Below are 21,597 nucleotides of genomic sequence, written 5' to 3'. Positions count from 1 at the left end.
CAGTTGCTTTTTCACCTCGAATTTTCTTTCTCTTACTAAAGTATAAGCTTCTTAAAGGTAGCAGCATATCTATTTCCTAATTCATCCCATTGTTTAGTAAGTGCTTGGCATATACATTAAATAATTTTGATTAAGGAAAAGAACAAAAGAATAAAAATAAGGGTGAAGCACAGTGGACTGCACTATCGATCACTACTAAGGATGTGTTATATCTCGTCATAATTTATTTTCATCTTTTTTAGAATAACAACATTCTGGAGATGCACGAAGATACATTCTGCAATGTTAAAAATGTGACTTATATTCGTAAGGCACTGGAGGACATTCGACTGGATGGAAACCCTATTAATCTCAGCAAAACTCCTCAAGCATACATGTGTCTACCTCGTCTGCCTATTGGAAGCCTCGTCTAATTTCAAATAATGGTTAGCATTACGATGCCTACTATACCTAAACCATTCTTACTGCTCTCTTCGAAAACAAAACTCAGCATGATACTTCGAGGTTGTGTTCTGAGATATTATATGATTACATAAAATATAATTAAAATTGTTATAATATAATGAAAATGTAACTTAAGGAAACACCCGATGAGTTAGGAATAAACCTAAAATGTTTACAAAAAGAGCAAAATTAAGTGATAGAAAATATTTCACACATTTTCTTATCCATCATGTGTCACTTGCAAGTTTTAGGAGCTCATATCCTGAATAATTTCAAATTAAATGCATAATAAAGTCAAATTTAAAAATGAACACTTTAGGTATATTTGCCAAGATGTAGATGGTTTTAATTAAACCTTTCTCTTCCTTTTCTTCCACTAAAGCATTTTTATTCCCATAATCCATTAAAGAGCATGAAGAAAATAATAAATGTGTTTGAAATTACAATGGCCTTGTGAAATATTCATCATTATAATCACACCATGCAAATAACCATAGCCAACAATAATACACATAACTTACAGTTTTTGAATGATAACCTTTTATCATCTTAAAGATTTGACAACTCATTTTAGATCTTTGATAAACTGATTACTTATATAGTATATTTCTGTGCCTGGAAGAAAAATAAAATATAGAAAATGAAAAATACAGAAGATGATATAATCATATGAGGGAAGAAGTAACACTTTCTAAAGAGAGTTCATCTTTCTAAAATATATCATCATAATACAGGCACATACATGCTTCATAACTGAAAGACGACAGAAGAATAGCCAATGAAAGGTAAGTTTCCTTCCAGCTGTAACACCTCCAGGTCTACTCCCCAGAAATAATGTTTTCTTGCATACCTTCATAAAGATTTTCGCAAGAAACAAAAACTTGCATGTAAGTGATTTTTTCTTTTTTATACAAATATGTATGTGCACATGTTACATGTACATTTCACCAGTATATGTTTATTTATACATAAAATATGCATTTTTAATACCGAAGATACACACTATTCTGAACTTTGCTTGTTTAATTTAAAATTGTTGCTGGATAATCAATCCATATCAGCACATCCAGCACTACTGATTTTGAAAACCAAATATCAGTCCATCACATGGATGTAGATTTTTTGCATTTACACTAAACTGCAAATACCCTTGCTTGAACATGCATAAGTTTGTATACATGTGAGAGTACATGTATTGATAAATTCATGGAAGTAGAATTCTGGGTCAAAGATTATTTTAAATTTTAATAAACATTACTAAATTGCCCTTCAAAGACAGTATAACCACTTACACTTTAACCAACAGTGTGAGAAAGTACATGATCCTGTAGAACTTCACTTAGATGGTTTAGTATCAAACGTTTTCATCACTTCATAGTCTATTTCTGAATTAATATATTAAAAAAGAGACAATTAATTGACAATGTATTTCCTCCAGCATTGAAAAATACTATATATATTTTTCAACTGTATCTTTCAATTAAATATATTTTTGTCTAAATTATTTAAATTTTTCCCCATTGCTCCATACGATTCCTTATAAGCCACTACATGTAACTACAGTTAAATCAAAAATTTTCAAAATGTAACAGCTAGAGAGCATTGCTCTAATGTATTCCACTTTAGGTGCATAAAGATTTTCCTATTTCAATTTCAAAGTATAACGCTAATATGTCTTTAATAACAAAAAGGATATGTTAATTTGCTTGAGATCTGTGGAGAAAAATTAATCATGCATTCAATCAAAACTGTATATCCCAAAAGTCAAAAACCTTAAAATAGAATGACCATCTAATCATCAAATGCCACAAACCAGTGACAATTAAAAACTGATTTAGAAGCCTTTGTTTTTACTTTTTAGATATACTTTGCAATAACTATATGACCATGCACAGGACTAAAAGTAGAATTGTATCCTTATGTTGTACACATATATTAGATTTCTACTGTGGCCTGACAAAAAATTCCATAAAATTAGCAGCTCAAACAACAACTATTTATGTCATAGTTGTTCTAGATTAGAAGTTCCACAAGACTCATCTAGGTTTTCTGCTTAAGAGTTCAAAAGACCAAAATCCAGTTGTTCCTTGCTAGCCTCTTATATGAAAGACATCAAAAATAATTTACTTCCAGGCTTATCTGGCTTTTTGGAAGCATTTTTTCCTTGTGGTTGTAAGACTGAAGTCCCCAGTACCTAGCTGTCAGCCAGAGGCTCCCACATCTTTGGAACGGCACCCACACTCCGCATTACAAGGCCCCCTTCATTTTCAAACACAGCAATGGCAGGTCAAATCCTACTTCTACTTTCAATCTCTGATTTCCTCACCTTCTGTTATCTAGAAAAAGTTCTCCTCTTTTAAAGTATTCTTTTGGTAGGGGCAGACCCACCCAGGAAACCTTCATATGACCTTAAAAAGGCCAACTGGTTGGGGGCTTTAATTACATCTGCTTTTTTTTTTTTTTTGAAACGGAGTCTCACTCTGTCATCAGGATAGAGTGGTGCAGTGGCGTGATCTCCGCTCACTGCAACCTCCTCCTGCCGGGTTCAAGCAATTCTCCTGCCTCAGCCTCCCGAGTAGCTGGGACTACAGGTGCATGTGTGGGACTACACCACGCCCAGCTAATTTCTGTATTTTTAGTAGAGATGGGGTTTTACCATGTTGGCCAGGATGGTCTCCATCTCCTGACGTTGTGATCCATCTGCCTCCACTTCCCAAAGTGCTGAAATTACAGGTGAGCTATTGCGCCCAGCACTATAATTTTTGTTTTTAACAGTACCTAGAAGAATGTTTGAATAACAAGAAGGCAGGAATCTCAGAGACCTATCTAAAATTCTAACTAACACAATCTCCAAATCCTAGTAGTATAAGCAAATGGTGATTCACCATCGATAATGACCTTCTTTCTCTACTCTTAAATACTGCCAGAAACACATAAAAAATAGTGACGATAGCAGTGGGAATAATAAGGAAATATTAGTAACATTTAATGAAAGCTTTTTACTATTATATCTCTGGGATGGAATAGTTATCCTTTGATCATGTCTCTACGTGAACAAAGAAATACACAAGTCACTGACATTTCAAGTTCTGCTATGCCAATGAGGTAGCCAAGTGGATGATTTGGTTTTTATTCACTTGTTATAGTTTAAGAAAAAGAATTTCAATGATTCTTCGAAAAATTCAGTTACTTTAAACATGTAGACATATTTTTAGCCAAAATTATCTTCTAATGTCACCTTTGCTTTCATTTGTGGGTAATATAAATAAAAGTAATATAGGAGAAAGAAAAGTCATTTGCTACGTCTTATCGTTTATGCATTTTAATGAGGTTAAATGATTTACACTGTCAGTGGACAAACTTATAGCTCCTAGAATGTCCATACAGCCACAGGACAACTTTGCATAGCTCTTATTAAAATAGAAATGAGAGCTACACAACATCACTGCTATAAAATAGAAGAAGCCATAAGAGAGCATACTTCAGAGGACAGTGTCAGAAAATCATTTTTAGGCCTAGCGTTTAACTTTGAAGCATAATAAATGTTATTTAAAAGTTAATTCATGAATACACACATTGTTATAATAGCAACCTATTACTGGATACAAACTTTATGTGCCAGGCATCTACTAAAGTGTTCGGCATGTATTAATTCACAATATCCTAGGAGCTGGAGATAATCACAGTTCTAAGTAACAAATCAGAGAAGAGAGCTTAAATAACTTGGCCTGGATCAACAACCAACTTCTAAATCCTGTGCCATTCCACTCCATTGTTGCACCTAAAGTACCACCAACTGGACAGAGGTGCAAAGATCAGCATCATCTTTTTGTATGCAACACTGACTTCCCACTGATCAAGTGCCTTATTTCAAGCACCATGGAGGGAACATTTCTGAGGCCAGAGTAGTCCTCCAGGTATCTGGCCTCTGGAAAATCAGCAAAAAGACAGACTGAGATCCTTAGTGCCTTCAGGGTGAGAGAAGACTCCCAGTGGACAGTACTGACTTATTCATTAGGTACAGTAGGCACAGTGCCCACAGCTTGCAAGAGCTTAAGAACCTATAAAAATATTTAGTTTCTTTTAAAATAAAGAGAACATGGTAATAGCAATATATGTACAATAATCAGTCAAACCTGGATTATATTCTTTTCTGTAGCAACAAGCCATAAAATATAATTTAATTAATGTTTTATGAAGAAAGGGGTCCATGGAAGTCTTAATGAGGTCCTGCCTACAAGAACATTATTGACGACAACAGACTCCCCCCCACCCCCACATAAATGGCATAAAATAACTTTCTGTTCTCACAGCCTACTCAGCATACAATTATTACAGAATCTTGGGGAAGAAGAGACTGTAGCAAGAAATAAACTGAAATAAATAAAATAAAATACTGGGATAAAAAGGGCATTATTATACAAATGTTATGGTGCTAGCCAACATTCTCACAGGCATTATGACTGCCTACTCACAAATTTTCTCTGTAATTTCTCATGTAATTTGACATTAACTCTAGAAGGATGAAGTGCCTACTATAACTCTTAAAATGTGATAATATTTTAGCGATCCTGCTAACTGTATCATATTTAAGTGGCCATTTCAAATGCCTCAAATTCTCATTTGAAAACTCTAAATTTAAAACTGACTTCTGATTAAAACACAATATATATTTTTAAGCATCAAATTATTTTTCATATTCAATTGCTATATATGTTTATTTTTCTCTAAATATTACAGGTTATTTGCCAAGAAAAAAATGAGCACTGCATCCTATTGCCCCATCATACATTATACTTTAAAACTACTTATAAGCAAACATGACCAGACTAACAATTCCTATGTAAACATTTATGAGTACCCATGTTTTTCAGATGCCATAACCACAATATGTTGTGTTAATGCTCTGAAAATCTTGAATTGCTATAGGATCAATAATAATTTCAAAAGGTGGAAACAAATACCTACACATGGTACTATTATTTATAAAACTGGCATTTCTCATTTCTCTAAATCTATAGAAACATTGTCATCACAACGTTAACTTCCTCTTCAAAATTTGCTTAAAATGACTCGAGGATTCATAAATTGATAAAAAACCACGGTCGTATCCCCTGATGCACAACACACCTCAAAAAATCTGCCAACTAACCCCACAACTTCCCAAATTATTAAGAGAAAGCAATACATTACTTTGAATCTCTTTATCACACCTTTGAAAAGCTAGCAAGGCTTAATACTTTGTACTTAGCCTCTGTGACCACAAGATGGCGATGACCCTTTGGTTTTAAAACGTTGGGTGAACGTCTGCAGTGGGAAAAGGCAAGTCTGACAATATAATATGCGTTCTATTTATTTTTGTATCACATAGCACTGTATTAGTGACATAGATAAATATTAAAAATATTTGATTAATTTATTTGAGCAGATCGGGCATATCCAACTTCTCTCTGAAGAATTTTATTTACCAGTTTAATAGGCAGAGGTTTGCTTTTTCGAAGCCAAAATGAAAAATGCTAAAGTATGAAAAAAACAACCAATTTTACGCACAAGAATAAAAGGTAATTAATACTGCAACCTGGAATCGTTTAAAACTTCATGATAAAACAAAAACGAGATGTTTACTTCTCAGTTTCTTTTGTACAGGAACAATTGCTTACTGTATTTTGAATGAGCTACTACTGCCATCAAGTGTTAGAACTCTAAGATTCAAGTCACACAAATGCACAAAAAACAACACCAAAATTGCAATATGTTTTCAACTTAAAAACATAATGCTCTGCATAACATAAAACATAGCAGAGCCTGCGCCATCCTACGGCACTTAACGACAATTTCAAAAAGGCCAACAGTGTCATTAAAGTCTTCCAAACAAAGCAGTAACAAGCGAGTATGAATGACATATGGGACTCAATTTACTTCATATATGTGGGAAACAGATGGTAAGATTGTCTGCCTCCTGGTCTCCTGGTCTTCACACCTTTGTGTCATATCCACTCCCCCAGCCCTTCCACACTGTGTGTCCACGGGACCTGGGCCTTGCTTCTAACCCACAGACTATGGCAAAGGTGATGGAAAGTCCAGAATTATGTCAAGGCCAGAATGTCAAGGCCAGAATTATGATAAACAGACACACACTTTCACACGCACATACAGGTATATGTCTGTATTTATATTTGTAACTTTCCATCTTGATAGGATAAACTACAGAGAGATTCTCTTTGCCAGTTTGATGATGTGAGCAGCCCCACTGAGGAAGCCCACAGCAAGAACTGTGGACAGTGTTTAGGAACCGCCCTTGGCCCCTAGGACTAGTAGGTGGCCTCAAGTCCTAAAGGTGGCCTCCGGGCAACAGACATCTAAAGGGCAGAGCCCTCAGTCTTAGAGCCACAAGGAAATGAATTCTGCCAACGATACAAATGATCTTAGGAGTGAATTTTTCTGAATTGAGCCCATCAATGAGAACCCAAATCATTCAACACCTTAATTACACCCTGTATCAGTCTGTTCTCATGCTGCTAATAAAGACATACCCAAAACTGCATAATTTATAAAGAAAAAGAGATGTAATGGACTCACAGTTCCACTTGGCTGGGGAGGCCTCACACTCATGGCAGAAGGTAAAGGAGAAGCAAAGTCATGTCTTACATGGCAACAGGCAAGAGTGAGTGTGAACCAAAAGTGAAAGGTTTCATCCTTGGGGCAGATCCTGCACTCCAGCGTACAATGGCCAGTGCATCACGTCACTCACGAAGTGGATTTTACCCCAGCAAATAACAGGGCTCGGAAATGCACAGCTGACAAGGGCAGCAGGGACACAAACCAAGCAAGTAGTTCAAGGGCAAGAGCAAGGCCAGGTGTGAGATGGAGAAGGAGGATGCCTTTGAAGACGAGATACCCCCAAAGAAGAGCCTTCTCTCCAAAGTTTCACAAGGAAAGAGGAAGAGAGGCTACAGTGATCCTGGGGGTTCAGCAGATGGTCCAGCAAAAACGAAAGTGGCCAAGGCGACTGTTAAATCTGAAAACCTCAAGGTTATAAAGAATGAAGTCCTCAGCGATGCAGATGACTTCAGGGACTTTCCAAGTGACCTCAAGAAGGCACACCATCCGAAGAGAGGGGCTACCATGAATGAAGACAGCAATGAAGAAGAGGAAGAAAGTGAAGGTGAGTGGGAAGAGGTTGAAGAACTTAGTGAGCCTGTGCTGGGTGACATGAGAGAAAGCACAGCCCTCTCTCAATCTCTCCTTCCTGTGAAGCCAATGGAGATAAAGACTGAAATGCCAGAGCAGGCAAAGGCAAGAGAAAGAAGTGAAAAGATAAAAATGGAGTTTGAGACACACCTTCAGAGGACGATGAGATGTTTCAATAAAGAGGTCCATGAGGACACACACAAGTTATGTCCTGCCTGCTAGCAAATGGCTTCTATTGAAATAACATCTGCAGGCAGCCAGATCTGCATACTATAGGCCTCTCCATCATTCCAGCCTGCTTTATCAGAGTGCCTCCTCGAGATGTGGACACCTACTACCTCTCTAATCTGGTGAAGTGGTTCACTGGAACATTTACAGTTAATGCAGAGCTTTCATTCAGACAGTGAACAAGATAACCTGTAGACTACGTTGGAAAGAAAATTTCCTATTTACTCTGCTGGAGATGATGAGGAATCAGTCCATATATTCTTACTGATTCTCCAGGCTCTGTGCTTCTGACCTGGATGGTAATGTCTCTACAGTCAATTCCTCTGAAGTCAGCAGCAGCAAAAGGAAAGAAACCTTCCAAGGAGAGATTGACTGTGGATCCTGGAGGCTCCTCAGAAACTTCCAGCTAAGTTCTAGAAAATCACACCAAGCCAAAGACCAGCAAATAAACCAAACAAGAGGAAACCTTTGCTAAGGGCACCTGCAAACCAAGTGCCAAAGGGAAGAGGAACAGGGAGGCAGAAGGAAACAGAGCAAGCCCTCCTCCAGCGAGGAAGATGAGGGCATGAGGGACAAGCAAGAGGAAGCAACCATGTGACATCCACATGGCCAAGAGTGGCAAGTGGCCTCCAGGGTGTTTTATAAAGAGGATAGTGGGAGTGATGAGGCTGGCAATGGCTCTGATTTTGAGCTCTTCACTGTAGAAAACTTTGCTCCCTCTGATGAAGATTCTAAGCCCAGCCCTCCAAAGCAGAGGAAGGCCCCTGCTCTTCAGAGGACAAAGGCTGGAACCAAGAGTGCCTCCAGCACCCAGCATGGGAGCCATCATAAGGAACCAAGCTTTCCAGCGGCATCCTCAAGCTCTTAGAGCAGTAAAAGAGGAAAGAAAATGTCCAGCGATGGTGAGAAGGCAGAAAGAAGGATCCCGGCTGGTGTAGATCAGAAGGCAGAAAGAAGGATCCCGGCTGGTGTAGATCAGCGGCTAGAGGCCGTGAACAGGAGGAAAGGTGGATACGTGTGGACTGTGTGCACAACGCGGTGGTCCAGCCTCTGACCTGTTACAGGTATGCCACCAAGCCTATGACCTATGTGGTAGGCATGGACAGTGACTGCTAGGTCAGAGATGTCACACAGAGGTACATCCCAGCCTGGATGACAGTGACCTGCAAGTATTGGGCTGTTGCTGAGTGATGCGGCAAGACCTTAAGACCATATCAGAGCCTATTTATAGACAGGGGAAGAAAGACTTGGAATTTCAGGCAAAATACATGGACCAGTCTTTACCCACTGCCATTGGCTTATATAAGAACCACTCACTGTATGCCTTGAAGCAGCATCCCCTAAAATATGAGGCCATCTCTCCAGAGACAGCTGCCATCCTTGGGTATTGTCGTGAAAAAGTGGGTATTGTCATGAAAAATCCCACTCCAGGGATTGTGTGCACACTCTTCACTCCAGGGACACATGGCTGAAGAAAGCAAGAGTGGTGAGGCATGGAGAAGTGTCCTACAAAATGTTGAAAGGCTATTCCAACTATGCCTGGAAAGCCCGACTTGCTGAGCACCAGCTGGAGGAACAAAATGACCTGGGCCTGTTTGGCTACTGGCAGACAGAGGAGTATCAGCCTCTCGTGGCCGTGGGCTCCCGCCCACTTGTTCAGGTGCCCAGAACAAGTCAGGGAATGTGTACCTCTTCCTGCCCACCATGATGACTGTTGGCTGTGTCCAGCTGGAGGACCTGCCCCATCTACAACATGTGGCCCGCAAGCTGGACATCAGCTGTGCCCAGGTCATCACTGGCTTTGATTTCCATGGTGGCCACTCCCATCCCATGACTGGCAGATACATCGTCTGCGCGGAATTGAAGGATGTGCTCCTGTCCGCCTGGGAAAATGAGCAGATGATCATTGAAAAGAAGCAAAAGGAGAAAAGAGAGAAGTGGGCTCTAGGGAACTGGAAGCTGCTGGCCAAAGGTCTGCTCATCAGGGAGAGGCTGAAGCGTTGCTGCGGACTCAAGAGTGAGGCACCAGCTCCCCACGCAGATGCAGGAGGTGGGCTCTCTTCTAATGAAGAGGAGGGGACTAGCTCTCAAGAAGAAGTGGCCAGGATACTGGCTCCCTCCTGGCCTCAAAACAGGGAAGATAAAGAAAAGCAGAAGCTGAAGGGTGGCCCCAAGAAGACCAAAAGGGAAAAGAAGGCAGCAGCTTCCCACGTGTTCTCATTTGAGAAGCTGTGTGCTGAGCCTCCACTACAGGGACACCCACCACTTGTTGCCACCCCGCTACAGGCCCCACACCTGCCCTGGGCATGCCCAGCCCCGGTAATGGGGGCTTCTCTGCTGAGATGGCAAACTGAGGCAGCATGCACTGAGGCGGGGCCAGGAAAGAGGAGGTGGAACTGAGGAGGTGCTGCAGGTCCAGCCTGGCCCCAGCCCGGTCCCAGCCCTTGTCAGATTCACCCAGGATGAAGCCTTCAAAGCTTTTGCTACCAAAGCCCACTCACTCTTTGGGCTATAGAAGACTTTGCTGGAAGACACTTTTCTGCCTCCTAGACCTGTTCTTCCCATCTTTGGAAATGTCAGTTTTTGTATGGAAGCCACTGGGAGATTTCTGGATGGTGGTACATCCATGAATGCACTGATCCTTTCTTCTAGTTAGAGGCTTCATCTGTCTGACAAGTTCACTTGCCTTGGTTGTGGACCTGGGACCCTTTCTCTGAAGGTCTGTTACCTTCCCCTGAACCAGGCTTACTAATGCTGCCCTCACTGACTCTGCATTAGGGGAGAAAGCAGAGGCGAAGTACAGGTCATCTTAGATTATGGAATTGCTGGGATCTAGTTTTACAAGTAACATTTTGTGGTGGCAGAAGCCTAGAAAAAGAGCTAAGGTCGTGGAATAAAAGGATAAACACCAATTGAAAATTAAGGAACTGTTAGTAAAAATAGATCAGTGTTAAACTAGATTCTATTCATTACTAGATAAATGTATAAAGCTCTCTGTACTATAGATACTCAGGAGAAATAACATTTATAACATTTTGAGAAAAAAAATAAAGTTTTTTTTTTTTTTAAAAAAGGCAAGGTACTCTTATAAAACCATCAGATTAAAGACTTACTCACTACCACAAGAACAGTATGGGAAAACTGCCCACATGATTTAATTCTCTCTCACCGAGTCCCTCCCACAACATGTTGGAATTATGGGCGCAACAATTCAAGATGAGATTTGGGTGGGGACACAGCCAAACCATATCATAGCCAGCTGAGCTCCTAGACAGAGACCGCTAAGCAATTCCTGGACCCCTGACTCCTGAAAAACTTGAGATAATAAAAGCTTATTGTTTTAAGTAATCAAGGTTGTGATCATTTGTTATGTAGCAACAGAAAGCTAATACAATATTCAACAAGAGGATGAATTGTTATATTTCAATATTGAATCAGAATATTTCATTTCATGGTATTGAAAGAATATGGGTAAATTAAAAATGTGTCCTTACATTTGTCAACAGGTACAAAGTTACAAGTAGAGAGAAGGAATAAGTTTTGGTGTTCTACTGCACATCAAGGTGACTACAATGAACACTAATGTATTGTGCATTTCAAAATAGCTATGAGAGGATTTTAATTCTCACCACAATTAAATAACAAATATTTGAAGTAATATACTAATTAGCCTAATTTGATAATTCCACAAAGTATACATGTATGAAAAGATCACGTTACCACATATGTATATATGCAATCATTTGTCACTAAAAAAAAAGAAAAACTATAAAAATGTGTCATTAAAAATTAATTCAATGTCTGACTTTTTATTTAACATGCTTTGGTGGTAAATTTTCTTAGACAATTTACCAGTACATTCAAAACTTGTATTATATTTCTAATCTCAGTAAAACTAAAATCATAATCAAAATAATAAATTGCTGCTTCTCTTAAGAAAATTTGGGCAAGTCAATAATGTGTCAATGTTTTTCTAACATGGAGAGTAAACATTCTCACCATGTAAAAAGTATATAATGCCAAGAATAGTCGTATAGAGGTCACATCAACTGATCAAAAACTGATGTCCTTAATCACCTGTAAAATGAGTTAACCACTTCTTTTAAAACAAAAAGAAACTGACTGGAATTCCACTACAGCAACATGGTCCATCTATAATTCTCTCAATTTAAACCCATTTTTGCATGACACACATGTCCTTAGAAAAGTAAATCTGGGCTCTCACCATTCCATTTTGATGAAGTAAAGCAGGGTCAGAATAACTGCCACAGGTGAGTCCATATCTAGAAAGGGATACTGTAGGCTAAACATGTCAGCATTCTGTACTTTGAGTCAAGCAGGCTTGTCCTCAGCAAACCACAGAGCAAATGAAATTAAATGAAGCCTGTGGATTCTACAGGTCCCAGGGCAAACGTTGGAGTCCTGATCCAAGACCCCCTATAAAGTTCTCAATTTTCAGCCAGGAATGCATAAATGACCTTTGCTAGCTTCAGGACTTTCATACATTTTGCTTTTCTGGCATTTAATGGAGTCTTATAGAGACTGAAGTTCCCAGCGGGCAGTGTTCCATTTTGTGTAATTCCACTCAGCACAGAAAATAATAAAGGGATATACCCTGAGACGGTTTTCTCTAGGTTCAAGTACGGTAGCACTTTCCTTGACGTTTCACACAGGACAAGGAAACAAGCCAGGGGAGGGGAGGGGGATACCTATTTTTGCATTAAGCACAAGTGTCTTTACATGTACTATATCACCTCCTTTATAAGTCACAAAGTATTTAAATATAAAGGTGATAGTTAACAGTTACTGAGTACCTACAGGGTACCTGCACTAAGTGCTTTAAGGAATTATAGTAAGTCCTCACTTAGCATCACAGGTTCCTGGAAACTGCTACTTTTAAGTGGAAAGACATATTAAAAAATGTGGTTTTGTTGTTGTTTTGCCTCAGCAACGTTATAAGGAAATGACTTTGGGTAAAACATTATTAGAGGAACCTGCTATATGCATTTAATTCTTTACACAACAGTATGAAAAAATGTTCCTGTATAACTGTGGTATGGGTAAGGAAACCAGGGCTTAAGGAGATTAGTAATTGGTGAGTTGAAGTTGAATCACATTTATTTAAATTAAAATCCACATGCTTAACCACAATGCTTTAAAGGCTTCCCTTGTATATGCTGTATGGTCAGTGAAGGGACAAAAGGAAAGACAATGGGAATATTCTATTCCCAAGGACAAACCTGTGGTATTCATCCTGGTAATAATATTTGTTTAATTGAAGTGCATATGTATGGTATATTACAAATAGCAAAGTACCTTCCAGAACGTATGCCATTTAGTTATCACAAGAGTCCTACTGGTGGTTTGGTAGAGCATATAGTAATGTCATTAAGAACCTAACTTTGGGGTCAAACAGGTTTAGGCTTAAATAGTAGCCCAGAAATTTATTAGCCCCACAACCACGAGGAAAGTAATGCCTCAGTTCCCTCATCTGTGACAGGTGCTAAGATACGCCTATCTCTCAGGGTAGATGACAGGATTATTTGTCAGTGAGCACATGTAATAAAAATGTTTGTGGTCTTGTTTTACGTATTATGAATCCTGATTCCCAGGAGTAAGAAGAGTTGGCACCCGCCAGAAGGTAAGAGGTTGGGCCAAGTTTTCTTTCTTCAGTAATTTTCCTTTATCCCTTAGGCCATCCAAAGATGTAGAATGTGGGGTTTCCAATACTCAAGTTCTCCCGTCCCCACCCGGCTCAGCTGAAGGCCCATCTTCTAAACTCCTGACTGAAGGCGATACACGAGTTCCGCTAAACTCTCTCCAGCCTTGCTTGATTGAGCAGCCCAAACTCAGCCTGGACCCCCCTTCGCCTCCCTCAAACACTGCGTCACAAGCCCCCTGCGAATGTTCACCTGGAGCCTGGTTCTGGCCAGAACCCGGTCTTGCGCACGGGGAGGACGATTTCGACCCCAATTGGCTGTTGCCCTGGGTGACCAAGAACGCGGTAGGGACGCGGGAGGCCACAGCGGGTATTTAAAGGCTGCCGCGGCCTGCGCCACACCAGTCCCGCCAGGACGGCGACAGTGAAGCACCTGGGTTGAGAGGGAGCAGCAAGGTAACCGCGCAAACCCTGCCTCCCCGGCCCCCGCCCGCGCCTCAGCCGAGCCGGGTGTGGGGGGACCCAGGAGTGTGTCTTACTGCGTGTCACCTGCCAACACCTTCCTCCCCCACCATCCTTACCCAGCCCCAGTCTCACCCAGCATACCTGGGCGAGACAACCCGGGTGCGAAGGACAAGAGATTACGACCGAAGAGCGAGCAAACCAGGAAGACAGCGGCCTCCTGGAGAGGAAAACGTGATCCCAGGGGCAGACACGTGGCGCTGCGTGAAGAGACAGGGTGACCAGACGACGCTCTTCCGACCGTCCTGTTTGGCCAAACTTGACGACAGCTTCTGGGTCGCTACCATCTAGACCTCTCAGAGCTCCCTGAACCATGACGGAGACCCTCAACATGAGAGAAGACCCTCTGAACCTGGGCGGTGGCGGGGCACCCTCGGCCTCCCTGCGCTCCTGGTCGTCCTGCCACCGAAGGCGCCGGGGCGCTCCCGTGTACAATAGATGGCACCACTATAGCCCCAAGACCGAGTATGGGCCCCCAAGGAAACAGCCAAAGCAACAGCACGGCCCGGGGTTTTGGTTCCAACCACCCGTGTGCTCTAACTGGGGGTGCTGGGGAGGGCCCTGGCGCCCACCCCCTCCGGGATTCCCGAGACCCCCCGGCCGGGTGCAAGTGATTCCTGTGTACGGCCTGCACCCGCTCTGCTTTTGCTGCTGCTCCTGCTGGAGCGGATCCTGGAACCCTGGCTGGGCGAGGCCCCCAGGCAGGAAGAAGCGCTGGGGCCGCAGGGGCCGCAGAGGCCGCGGCCCGCGCCACCACCCTCGCCGCTCCTCCTCGCGGAGCCCGCCTGCGGATCTGAGCCCGCTGCTGCGGCCGGCCAGCCCGTACGAGTGGCGAGTGCCTGGCATGCGAGCGCCGCGCAACACCACCCAGTTCATCATGGACCAGATCTACGAGGACATGAGGCAGCAGGAGGAGCTGGAGCGCCAGCAGAAGGCCATGAGGGCGCCGCAGGCGCTGGTGGGAGGCGAGGCCTCGCCGGCCGGATCCTCCGGAAACGGCGCGCCCCCTGGCGGCAGCGAGGAAAGCTGGGCGCTGCAGGAAACTTTGTATGACCTTGTGCAGAATCCCCTATCATTCAGTCCTACCCCAGAGGAAAACCAGTCTCCTGCCCCTATGCTGGTGAAGGAAGAGGAGGAGGAGGAGAAAAATGATGATGAGTATGACCAGGAGATGTGTGATGCAAAGGAGGAGAGCGAGGAGGAGGAAGGAGAGGTCGAAGATGAGGAAGAAGAGGTCGAAGATGAGGAGGAGGAAGAGGTCGAAGAGGCTGAATATGTGGAGGAGGGGGAGGAGGAGGAAGAGGAGGAGCTGGAAGAGGAAGAGGAGGGCCTGGAGGAGAACAAGCAGGGAGGGGAAGAATTTCACTTGCCTCTGGAAATGCCTTTATCAATCTTCATAGGGGCTGAAGAAACGAGAGAGAACTTTATAAACTGTACTTTTTTAAACCCAGAGCAGATAATTCCCAACGTACCACAGGAATCCCTGTTCCTGGCATAGGACTTTAACTGTTAGACATCAGAAAAGGGATTGAGGAAAAGGATGGAACTGATTTGAGGCTAAACTGGATTAGCAATTTATTAAAAACTGATTAAAAAGTGAGTTCCATTAATAAACAGATCTATGTAAACACCTTCTTTGGCCATTATAAAATGTTTAAAATTTGACGTGGTTGTGTATGACTATGGGTGGTGGTGGGGGAGCTTTCAAATATAATTTTACTGAAACTGATTAAAGGTCAAATATTTTATTACATACATTTGAATATTTTCATTTGATGCCTTCCCCTCTAGAAAATTGAGTTGTTTTTTAAATCTGGTAATGCTGAAAAAAATGCTTTGTTTTTGCAACAAATTTATACAACTTAGCCACTTACTGATCTTGGAATCAAGAGATAGTTTGTTACATGCTTAAGAAGGACATTCTAAGGCTCTTAACCAGTGCTCTTAACAAAACTGAAGCCATTTTAAATCCCTGCCTTTTTTCAACAATGTTTTTCCTAATAGATTTTTCCACCTTCAGAGTTCATTTTTGAGGGTCATATTTTCTTAATCCCATTTGCAGTCTCTTGTGGCATCGCTCATTTATATTCCTTGTTCCACAGTGCTATGGATCTTCCTCAGAAGAACAAGAAGTTGCTTCTGTGGAACTGGTTATCTGCCATGGCCTCAACAATCCATAATCCATTCATGGAGAGGATTCCCCATGGTCAGAAGTCAACTTGCACATCTAGTTAAAATCCAAGGTAACTGCAAACAATGGAACATAGCTTAGGTTTTGAAGCCTGGTTATTGGATATAGTCTTTGTCATAAGTTCTGAGCAGCCATAAAGATAGTTTTGCAGAATGGATTTTTTAAAAGAAAAACATTATTGACTTTTTGGGGATGGATTATCTTATTTTGTTTTTCAACTTGTCTTCCTTATAAAGGAGTAAAACAAAGACGTGTAAGTGTGAGTCTGTGTGAGCTGGTTTCTGATATCTAAATAGCAATTACCTATGGAGAATACATCATTCAAAGTAACGGCTTTTGTTCAAACATTTTTAGGAAGTAATAATATGTTTCTTCCTGGACAGTTAATAAAAGTTCCATCCATAGCATATTTCCAGGATATCCTTAAATGATGAATTTGAATCTGCTATCTCAGAAATTACATCATTTGACTTTGAACCACAACTTAGCATTTATTTGTTGAAGAGAAGAATGTGTGGTGATGTCTTACCTGAGTGTTGATTGTTACTGATATATTGCAGTTTTCAAGGTGATAAGCTTAAGCTATTAAATAATTTTAAAAAGTATTGAATGAAAGTAACTTGCCTCTCATTTCTCATTATTTAAATATCACAAATCTATGCAGCAATGCTTCAGTGGCCAAAAGGATGAATAGAAGAGAGGTGGAAAAAATGTAATAATTTTAAAATTACACCAAACATTCCAAATTGCAGTGGTGAATAACCAAAACTCTAAGAAATAATTACTTTCTACAAGATGGAATTTCTTAATGACCTCTAAAACTAAAATTAGCCATCTCTGTGTTTTACTGTTCTAATAGGTGTATGTAGAGGGAAATCAAGAATCCACCTCCTAAAGCTAAATAGTAAATCCTTGCAAGTCACAGCCCATAAATACGAAAAGTCAAACTTAAGTGTGTTCTTACTGGAGAAGCCTTTTTTCATTTTAGATTAGATGTCTTCACAATCCCATCCAGATATTTCTCTATTTCTTCCTCCAAAATATTTTACTTTTAAGGATTCACTACATATTAATTGTCTCCATATGCACAAGGTGTTATTCACTCATTACTTCAAGAGATGTAAACATGGGCAATGCCTCAGTAGTCTACATTCTTGCTCATGAACCATTGTTCAACAAATATTGAACTACTGGAGGCCAAGCACTGTGAACGGTGATAAGAATACTATAGTGAATAAGCAAAAACACTCTCTGACATTGTTATTGTTTAGCAGAAAAGTCAGACATTAAATGAGTTAGATGGATGGCTCATTGCAAGTGTTCTGAGGGAAAGGTACCACTAAAGAAACATAGAGCACTGGAATGCCCATGAGTAAGGCTGAGGATGTTTATTGTGGGCAGAGAGACCCGTAAGTCTAAAGGCCAAAAGCTGGGAGGAGCTTGGTGCCTTTGAGGAACTGAGTGTCTGGACAGACCAGAGAGACTGGAAGCAACAGCCAATGAAAGTGAGAGAAGTGTGCAGAACCCATATCACCTATTCACTTTTATGCCATCCATATCTTCTGAAATAGATACCAGCAAAAATTAATGTGAGGAGAAAACTATTAGTCATCAATTATTCCCTATCTGAACTTTTTTTTTAATTAGCCAGATATTTTGATGCTTGCTTTAATAATCCTGATGGCTAATGTGGAATAATTAAGCCATGTTAGGGGTTGAAGGGATTGCTCATCCCAGAACACCCACCATCCTAACTACCCACTATCATGTAACGCGGGGGATCCTAGGGTTTCCTGCTCAGCATGATTGGAGCACCATAGTTCTCAACTCCCAGGGAGAGCCTCTTGCACCATGTATTCAGTAAAACTTGATGATCCCATAGCCTTTACAGTGTTAGTATGGCTCTCAATAACCCAGTCTTTACTTTTAGAGGTACGTGTACACTTGAAAAGAAAAGACAATTTTCCAAAATAAGCTCGTTATTATTAAAATCATTTCACCACAATCCCAGCACTTCGTGAGGCCGAGGCGGGTGGATCACGAGGTTATATGGAGACCAGCCTGGCCAACATGGTGAAACCCTGTCTCTACCAAAAATACAAGAATTAGCTGGGCATGGCGGTGTATACCTGTAATCCCCGCTACTCAGGAGGCTGAGGCAGGAGAATAGCTTGAACCGGGGAGTCGGAGGTTGCAGTGAGCTGAGATCGCGCCACTGTACTCCAGCCTGGCAACAGAGCGAGACTCTGTCTCAAAAAAAAAATCATTTCAAACTTTATTGGTTGAACATAGTGAGGATGAGGAAAGAGCTGCACTCTTTCCCAAGATAATATTCCCTGTCCTTTATCACCCCTCTGCCCCTGCCCTTGCCCCAGGTCCATGATGTGTCCTTTTATGGTTGACATAACCAATAAAGTCATTTCTTTGAAGAATGGAGCTATTTTGTCAATTGTCAGAAAAATAACATTATAAATCATAAACATGATTAGAGGTCCTAAACTTGATAAGTATCTTTGCTGTCTATTTTGAGGTTTTTGTTTTGTTTTTTTGTTTTGTTTTCTCAAGTAGAGATTCTGGCATTTTCATCTTCTAGAGACTGACAGCATTTCTTGATTTGTCTTCATTACTTTGTCTACACAGTAACTTAGAGGAATTTTATTTTATGTGAAAAGATTAGCCCTCTACAGATGATAAATACACTTGACATCTAGAGATCAACTTTGAACTCTGAGCATAATTTTATAAAATTTTAGCACATCCATATATGAGGAAGATAGTATTTCTAACATCTTTAATTCCAGTAAAATAAATGGAAAAGGCGAAATGACCAATCTCCTGCCAGTTAACACCGAACCTACAGATCTAGAAAATAACTGATACTTCTCCTATAAGTGACCATGGGTTTTAAGGGAATCGATAAGACTAAAAAAATTTTTTTTTAATTTTATTTTGTTTTTAGCAGGATAACAGAATGATACATGCAGCCATGTTTTGTATTCAATCAGGTTTATGTTAATGTAAAACAATGGAAAATTACTCAATGCTGTCAAATCACTTTGGCCTTTGATATTAAAATCAAAACCAGAATGTGGCTGTCTTGGCTGTTTCAGTACTAGTGTTTTTCTTTATTTAGTTTTAGTAAATTAGTGGAATAGAGTCCAATATCAAGGTCGGCTGATGGAAGAGAAGGAAAGGGTTAGGATGTGGTGTGGGGAGGCCTGGATGTGTGTTGTTCTGCTGCCTAAGTGCCCTGTGCTGGTAGCCATTTGACTTGGGTTTCTGTTTCCTCAATGTTAGTGATTATACTTGATTACTTCAGCATATTGTGAAGATAAAATACCCAATATCTAAGCAGAATTGTATTTTAACTGCAAAACACTGTTGACCCTTACCCATTAAACTACATTTTATAAAGTTATCTCACATAAATTCTGAACATTAGATCAGTCTAAATTTATTAGCAAGTCCCAGAAAATCTCATAGCAATTCTATTGGGCTGACATATCAGATATTTCAGTTGTTATTAATACCACAGGACTAAGTATGAACCAACTTGTCCTTGAAATGTAGTTTTGGCTTCTGGCAAAACAGTATGTAAATGGACGCTTCACACCGTCTACTGCCTTGACATTTGAAGTATGGCCCATGAACCAGCAGCACTGACACCACCTGAGAGCTTATTAGAAATGTTGAAGAAAGCCCAGGCTTCCCCAGACTTGCTAAATTAGAATATGCTTTCTAACAAAGTCTCTAAGTGATAGGCGTGTATGTTAAAGACACAGAGCCTCTGTGGTTTAGGTGTTAGACCCACCGCAGAAGGCTCATGGGAATCTAATGATTAAATATATGGTTTATGCATTAAAAACTATCATATTCTGCTTGTATGACCTCAGGATTGTTACTGAAATTTTGACATCTCATCTATAGTACCTACCTCACGAATGAAATGAGATTATAAAGACTAAGTGAGATAATAGTTACCAAGCACTCTGAACAATGGCAATCAATACTTTTTAGTTATAATAAGTATTCAGTAAATACACAAATGAGGCAATAGACATATTACGTGGTGTCTAGAAATTTCTTGTTAGTGATGGAGCAACTATAAAAGTAAAATCTCTCAAAATAACAAAATGATTCATTAAGTCTGTCCTATTTCCGCTAGTATAACTATAATCAGATACTTTACCTTTGAGCTGCAGACACCATTATGCAGCCTAGCTAAGAACCAGTTAAATCTCTAGAGCTGCACTCTTTCCCAAGATAATATTCTCTGTCCTTTATCGCCCCTCTGCCCCTGCCCTTGCCCCAGGTCCATGATGTATCCTTTTATGGTTGAATTAATGCTGTAATGGTTGGTGTTAAGAATTACTCATCCTTTTCCATAGAAGCAATGGATAGCTGAATGTATCTTTTCAAAATCAAAATGAAAGCAACTGTAATACTTGAAAAAAAAATCTGTTTGTAGTGGCTTAATAGTTTATGTAAGTGATATCATGACAATCTAACACATGAATATTTTATGCATAATGTATACAGATATACACATTTGGTGGGAAAAAAGTTGCCTGAGTGGGATAAATTGTTATAAATGTTGTTTTGTTGCTTCTCATATATAATTAAAGTAAAATCCAAATTTTACTTTAGAAAAATATTCATAAGAATGTATAGGTAATTTTATACCTGTGTAAGATAACTGGATATCATTCCTCATGTTACCTCTTTATCGAAGGTTCTGTTTTATGCTACACTTAAAGTTAAGCTTATTGTAGATCAAGATACAGATACAGATATATGAAAACACCAAACAATGTTTAATGCCTGTTGTAAGTCACTTATACAGAACATTTAAACTATCACAATGTAAACCTCAGATTTCAAAACACATTTGAGTACATACAAGGCGGTTAACATACATTATCACATTTAAACATATAACTACTCTATGAACTAATGCTTTTTTTTCCCCATTTTATGGATAAAATAACTGAAACTGAAAGGAAATTATTTCAGGACCCAAGTTCCCTATTTTACTTAAAAGCTGTAGACACACTGTGTTACTTCAACATACTGTCGTTTTATTTCAAACAACTTGTCTAGAAACAAAACTTCCTTTAATAAATTTGACCTGACTCCAAGGAGGGTAGGCATCTAGAGAAGAGATGCTAAAATCCTTATTTCAATTATAATTCTTATGCTAGCACACACGAATGTCAAGGGTGTGTTATGCAAGGTTGATTCACCCTTGCTGGACCACTGGGCTGGAATCAGTCATCCTAGAGTATAAGTGTTGTTTTTTTTTTTTTTTTAATTATTAATAGCCAGGAGGAATTAAAAGAGAGTTATTTGGAGGATCAAGACA

General features: G+C 40.2%; 2 protein-coding genes and 1 pseudogene across 2 annotated transcripts in view; all 3 read left to right on the top strand.

The window, feature by feature from the left end:
• The window catches only part of EPYC (epiphycan), a 38,753-nt gene extending 37,869 nt beyond the window's left edge, over positions 1-884 (top strand). Inside the window, exon 7 of the mRNA XM_032297467.1 lies at positions 243-884. Coding sequence (XP_032153358.1) covers positions 243-413 — 171 coding nt within the window. The 3' untranslated portion in view covers positions 414-884. The remainder of the gene's footprint in view (positions 1-242) is intronic.
• Positions 885-7,286: 6,402 nt separating this feature from the next.
• Positions 7,287-14,335, top strand: LOC116554861 (annotated as a pseudogene).
• Positions 13,904-15,707, top strand: CCER1 (coiled-coil glutamate rich protein 1). Its single transcript, XM_032286534.1, has one exon. The coding sequence runs from the start codon at positions 14,358-14,360 to the stop codon at positions 15,540-15,542; it is 1,185 nt and encodes a 394-aa protein (XP_032142425.1). The 5' UTR covers positions 13,904-14,357; the 3' UTR covers positions 15,543-15,707.
• Positions 15,708-21,597: the final 5,890 nt, after the last annotated feature.

Source organism: Sapajus apella, unplaced genomic scaffold, assembly GCF_009761245.1.
Source record: "Sapajus apella isolate SASKATOON/1434 unplaced genomic scaffold, GSC_monkey_1.0 scaffold2, whole genome shotgun sequence".
NCBI lineage: Eukaryota > Metazoa > Chordata > Mammalia > Primates > Cebidae > Sapajus > Sapajus apella.
Note: the sequence above shows the minus strand (reverse complement) of the source record. Positions and strands in the feature narration are given on the sequence as shown.

Excerpts from the sequence above, each read along its gene's own strand:
- CCER1 (XM_032286534.1), top strand. The coding sequence starts at position 14,358 with ATGACGGAGACCCTCAACATGAGAGAAGACCCTCTGAACCTGGGCGGT.